The sequence below is a fragment of the Pteropus vampyrus genome, unplaced genomic scaffold (genome assembly GCF_000151845.1).
Source record: "Pteropus vampyrus isolate Shadow unplaced genomic scaffold, Pvam_2.0 Scaffold57, whole genome shotgun sequence".
NCBI classification, from domain to species: Eukaryota; Metazoa; Chordata; class Mammalia; order Chiroptera; family Pteropodidae; genus Pteropus; species Pteropus vampyrus.
The window spans coordinates 7,367,916-7,374,041 of record NW_011888838.1 but is presented as its reverse complement, the minus strand read 5'-3'; the positions used below and the strand labels follow the sequence as shown (position 1 = coordinate 7,374,041).

General features: G+C 32.4%; 1 protein-coding gene across 1 annotated transcript in view; it reads left to right on the top strand.

Moving 5' to 3' along the window:
* LOC105292447 (UDP-glucuronosyltransferase 2B31-like) overlaps window positions 1-6,126 on the top strand; it is a 21,254-nt gene that overhangs the window by 9,478 nt on the left and 5,650 nt on the right. The window contains 1 exon segment of the mRNA XM_023530919.1: window positions 4,636-4,797. Within this exon segment, the coding sequence (XP_023386687.1) occupies window positions 4,636-4,797 (162 nt within the window).

Here is a 6,126-nt window from a genome sequence, read left to right as displayed (position 1 = left end):
AAAAAAAAAAAGACCTATCTATATGCTGCCTACAAGAGACTCACCTCAGATCAAAAGACACACACAGACTGAGAGTGAAGGGCTGGAGAAAGATGTACCATGCAAATAAAAATGAGATAGCAATACTCATATCAGACAAAATAGACTTTAAAACAAAGACTGTAAAAAAAGACAAAGAAGGCTATTACTTAATGATAAAGGGGTCAATGCAAGAAGAGGATATAACATTTGTAAATATCTATATACTCAATATAGGATCACCTAAATATATAAAGCAAATATTAACAGACATAAAGGGAGAAGTTGACAGTTTACAATAATAGTAGAGGACTCTTAACACCCAACTTACATCAAAGGATAGATTATCCAGACAGAAAAATCAATAAGGAAACAATGGCCTTAAACATCACTTTAACCAGATGCGTTAGAACATTTTATCCAAAAATTGAAGCGTATATATTCTTTTCAAAGGCACATGAAACATTCTTTAGAATAGATCACATGTTAGGTCACGAAACAAGTCTCAATAAATTCAAGAAGATTTAAACGCTATCAAGCATATTTTCTGACAGCAACGGTATGAAATTAGAAATTAATTATAAGAAAATAACTAAAAAACCCAAGTATGTGGAAACTAAACAAGATTCTACTAAACAATGAATAAGTCAAATTGGAAATCAAACAGAACTACAAAAAACTACATGGAGACAAATGAAAATAAAAACACAACTTTCCAAAATTTATGTAATGCAGCAATAGCAGTTCTAAGAGGGAAATTCATAGTAATACAGGCCTACTTAAAATAAATAAATAAATTAATTAATTAATTAATTAATCCCAAATAAATAATCTAACTTTACACCTAAAAAGAAAAGAAAAATAAATAAAAGCCCCAATAAGTGGGAAAAAAGAAATAATAAAGATCAGAGTGAAAATAGAGACTAAAACAAAACAAAACAAAACAAAAAGACCAATGAAAATAAGAGTTGCTTTTGAAAAGATAAACAAAATGGATAAACCTTTAGCCAGACTCATTGAGGAAAAAAAAAAGAAAGCCCAAATAAATAAAATTATAAATAACAGAACAGAAGTTATAACCAACGTTATAGGAACACAAAGGATCATAAAAGAATATTATAAACAATTTTATGCCAACAAAGTAGATAACCTAAAAGAAATAAATTTCGAGAAACATACAACCTTCCAAGACTAAACCAGGAAGAAACAAAAATCTAAACAGGTCAATTCCTAGCAAAAAAAAAAAAATGAAGCAGTAATGAACTCCCAACAAACAAAAGTCCAAGACCAGATGATTTTATGGGTTTATTTTATTAATACTTAATTCTACCAAACAATTAATACCTATCCTTCTCAAAATATTTTTTTAAAAATTGAAGAGGAAATAACACTCGTTTTATGAAGCCAGCCAGCATTACCCTGACAGAAAAATCAAAGACACTATAAAAACAGAAAATTACAAGTCAATATCCCTGCTGAACATAGATTCAAATATTCTCAACAAAAAATTAGCATTAGAAGTTCGATAGGGATTACATTGAATCTGTGGATTGTTTTGGGCAGTGTAGACATTTTAACAAAGTTAATCCTTCAAATCCATGGACACAGTATATCTTTCCATTTATTTGTGAGACTTAAATGTAAGACCAGAAATCATAAAACTCCCAGAAGAAAACACAGGCAATAAACTTTTGACACTGGTCTTAGTGATTTTATTTTGGATATGTCTCCTTGGGCAAAGGCAACAAAATCAAAAATAAGTAAATGAACTACATTAAAGTAAAAAGCTCCTGCTCAGTGAAGAAAAAAATCAACAAAATGAAAAACAATCTACTGAATGGGAGAAGTTGTATGCAAATGATATTTCCCATAAAGGGTTAATATGCAAAATATATATGGAACTCATACAACCCAACATAAAGAAAAAGACAATCTGATTAAAAAGTGGGCAAAGGATCTAAAGAGACATTTCTCCAAAGACATACAGATGGCCAACAGACATATGAAAAGATGCTCAGCATCACTAAGTATCAGGGAAATGCAACTTAAAACCACAATGAGATAGCACCTCACTCCTGTCAGAATGGCTATTATCAAAAAGTTAGCAAATAAAAAGTGTTGGCAAGAATGTGGAGTAAAAGGCATCTGATCTCAGAAGCTAAGTGTCGGGCCTGGTTAATGCTTGAATGGAAGACCACCTAGGAAGACTGGGTGCTGTAGGTGTTAAAAAAATAATAATAATAATATTTTTTTAAAAAAAGGAACGTGGAGTAAAGGGAACTCTTGTGTACTGTGGCAGAATTGTAAATTGGTGCAGCCACCATGGAAAACAGAATGGAGGCTCCTCGAAAAATTAAGAACAGAACTACCTAGCAATTTTACTTCTAGGTACTTACTAGAAAAAAAACAGAACCACTCATTCAGAAAGATATATGCACCCTAATGTCCACTGCAACATTGTTTACAATAGCTAAGAGATGGAAGCAACTTAGGTTTCCATTGATAGAAAAATGAATAAAATAGATGTGATATACATATGTGTGTGTATATACATATATATATACACACACACGCACACACATACACACACATATATATATACATATACAATGGATTACAAAAAAAATGATATCTTGCCAAATGCAGTAATATAAATGAACCTAGGGGGTATTATGCTATGTTAAATAAATCAAACAGAAAAAGAAAAATATCATATGATTTCATTTATTTGTATAATCTAAAACGACAACAATAACAACAAAGCTGAACAGACTCATAAATACAAAAAGCAAAATAATGGTTGCCAGAGAAGAGAGGGAGGGGAAATGGAGGAAAAAAGTGAAGAGAAATAAGAGGAACAAACTTCTAGTCATAAATAAGTCATGTGAATGTAATATACAGCACACAGAATATAGTTAAAAACCCACCTTTGTTTAGTGACATGATTCATCATGGTTATCACATGATAATGTGATAAATAAATGTCAAATCACTATGTTGTACATTGAACACCTGAAATTAATATAATGTAGTATACCAACTATACTTTAATAAATTTTTTAAGTGATTTAGGGGAGAGCTTGGGAAACTCTGACAAAGGTTAAGGTAAGGTATAAGTTATTATAGAGCTGAGAAAAGAAAGATATAAAGTCATCCTAATCATAATAAACTTTTTCTTACTACTCATAGTCAAAGAAATAAAATACTAATGACTAAACTAAAATAATTCTCCAGAAAACCTGCTGGAAATAAATACATTTAGTAGAACTATAACAATAAAAAATTTATGATGAGTTAAGATCCTGACATGCAGCCTCATTCCAAGAATATTGGCCATTAATAACATTATAAATGAAGAGTCTGGATATAATATTGTCTAAGAGCATTTCCTGTTCAACACTGTGAACTGGCTCTACTCCTTTCTTGCTTATACACAAACACACACATATACACACACATTTGCATGAATATACATAATAGAGAAATTCAAGCTCATATGAATCATATACTCCAAAGGAACTGAGGGATTCGGTCTGTTAAAAATAGTCACCGATAAAAACAAAATAGAGTTTCCTCAAAAAATTAAAAACAGAATTACCATTTGGTTCAGCCATTCCACTTCTGGGTATATATCCAAAACAATGACATTAGGATCCTGGGGAAATATTTTCACATCTATCTTCGTAGTAATACTATTTACAAGAGCCAAAAGATGGAAGCAACTCAAGGGCACATGAATGGATGAATCAATAAACAAAATATGATGTTTACACACCATGCAATATTGTGTGTTATGTACTTGTGAGTCACCTCCAACTCCTGACAACCTTATGAATGATGTTCACAAAGTCCTAGCCGCAGCAGCCCTACTCAGCTCCTTTCGACTCAAGCCTGTGGTTTCTTTTATGCAGTCAACCCATCTCATATTTGATCTTTCTCTTTCCTGCCGCCTTCTTTTTTTCTCAGCATTAATGTCTTTTCCAAAGCCCCCTGCTTCCTCATGATGTGCCTGAAGAATGAGAGCACCAATTTTGTCATTTTTGCCTCCAGCAGTATTTCAGGCTTCATTTGCTCTAGGAAGTACTTGTTTGTCTTTCTGGCAATTCAGGATATTTGTAGAGGACTATTACTCAGCCTTAAAACTGAAAGAAATTCTAACACATGCTATATCATAGCTGAATCTTAAGGACACTTTGTTAAGTGAAATAGGTCACTCACAAAAAGACAAATACTGTATGATTCCCCTTATGTAAGGAATGGAGACTAGTTAAATTCATAGAAACAGAAAGTAAAATGATAGTTGTAAGGGACTAGTAAATGGGGGAAATGGAAAGTTACAGTATAATAAATACTGCTCCAATTTGCAAGGTGGAAAAGTTCTGGATACAGATTGCATAATAATGAAAATATATATACTACTGAAATGTAAACTTAAGAATGGTTATGATGGTGAACTTTATGTCATGTGTATTTTACCACAATTTAAAAAAAATAGACACTACACCAATCATCCCTGATAATACTTGGTTTTCTCTCTAGTTTGTAGCAATCCTTTTAATAGTATTTACTGTGCTGTTGTTACTTTTTTTGTGATGGAACAAATTCTTTTTTTCACAGGAAATGGAAGAATTCGCACAGAGCTCTGAAGAAAATGGTATTGTAGTGTTTACTCTGGGGTCAATGGTCGATAACATAACAGAAGAAAGAGCTAATATGATTGCATCAGCCCTTGCCCAGATTCCACAAAAGGTTAGAGAAGGTGCTTTAGAGTACAGTACTATTTAATGAGCGTATTAAACTATGTAAAGGATTTGTTACAGAAATTTCCTGCATGAAAGCTTAACTATTATGATAGTTCCAATTTATCTCAAATATCAATTTAAAAACCAAAATATACATGTCGGGTGCTAAAGTAATGCAGAGGGTGTTTTCGATCGACAGTAACTTTGGTATCAAAATTGCGAGCACAGAGAAGTGCATTTAAGAGATACAGTGTGAAGTTTGATATTACAATGTTATTGTAGGCAGGTATAGATATTACCAAATTCTGTCCAGTCATTTGCTCCCTTTCCTTGCAGGACTCCTGAGGGAATTGTAGACACTAGAAGTTCTCATGCAGTTTAGACTTAATAGGTAATCCAGGCCTCTTACTTCCCCCTGAATTTTGAAATAGGCCTATACCATGTGTTATTCAGAGAAAGGATGTCCAGAGCTTTTCAAGCCGCATCCAGGTACCCAAGCTAGCCATGATGATTTAGAGAAAGAGAAAAACTCTCTGGAGGGCTGGGTTCTGCCAAAGTCTGAAGCAAGAAAGCACAAAAGAAAGGGTGAAGGTGGGTTCAGTTTTATAAAATATGGCCCCTCAATAACTGTCCTCTGACCCATCAGAATAATAAGTGTCCTTGACTGAAGCAGGAGAAGGGAATATAAAAAAGAGTCAACCAGAAGCAAGCCTAGCATGGGACAGTTTCAGATATCTCATTCTCCATAAATTATGATAGTAAATTATTTCTAATATATAAAATACACTTGCAGTTTGGGTATTTTTGAACCACTTGTTAATTTCCTAACTGACGGAGCTTTCTCCTATCAGCTATGCCAGTTTGCTGAAACCCTGAAATCACTTTACCATTGACATAGCAAATAGATGTTAACCATTAATAAACTAGATCCAGCTTGTGAAAATTGTTTAGGAATTCCAAAATCTAGATCTAATTATGGTTCTGGGCTTGGAAAAGCTTTGGCCATTGATGATTAATTAACTATATTAATCAATGCTGTCAATGCATTGTCAACTATCAGTTGAATAAAATTTAGCATCATCATAATATTTGAACTTTTTCAATAGCTATACTTTTATTTATGAAGTGCCAATGGGCTCTTCTCTTCTACATTTTAAGAATTTTCAAACCTAGCTATAGTGATAATACCGGATTCATGTAAAAATGAATCACGTAAAAACTAAAAGAAGTTAAACATACTTATAAAGCAGAAATTATTATTATGAATAAACTATTAAATATCAGAATAATTTAATTCTCACAAATAGCTGATTGCATTGATTTTGCAAGTCAAAAATGTAAAACTCTAATAAAATAAATTATGGAA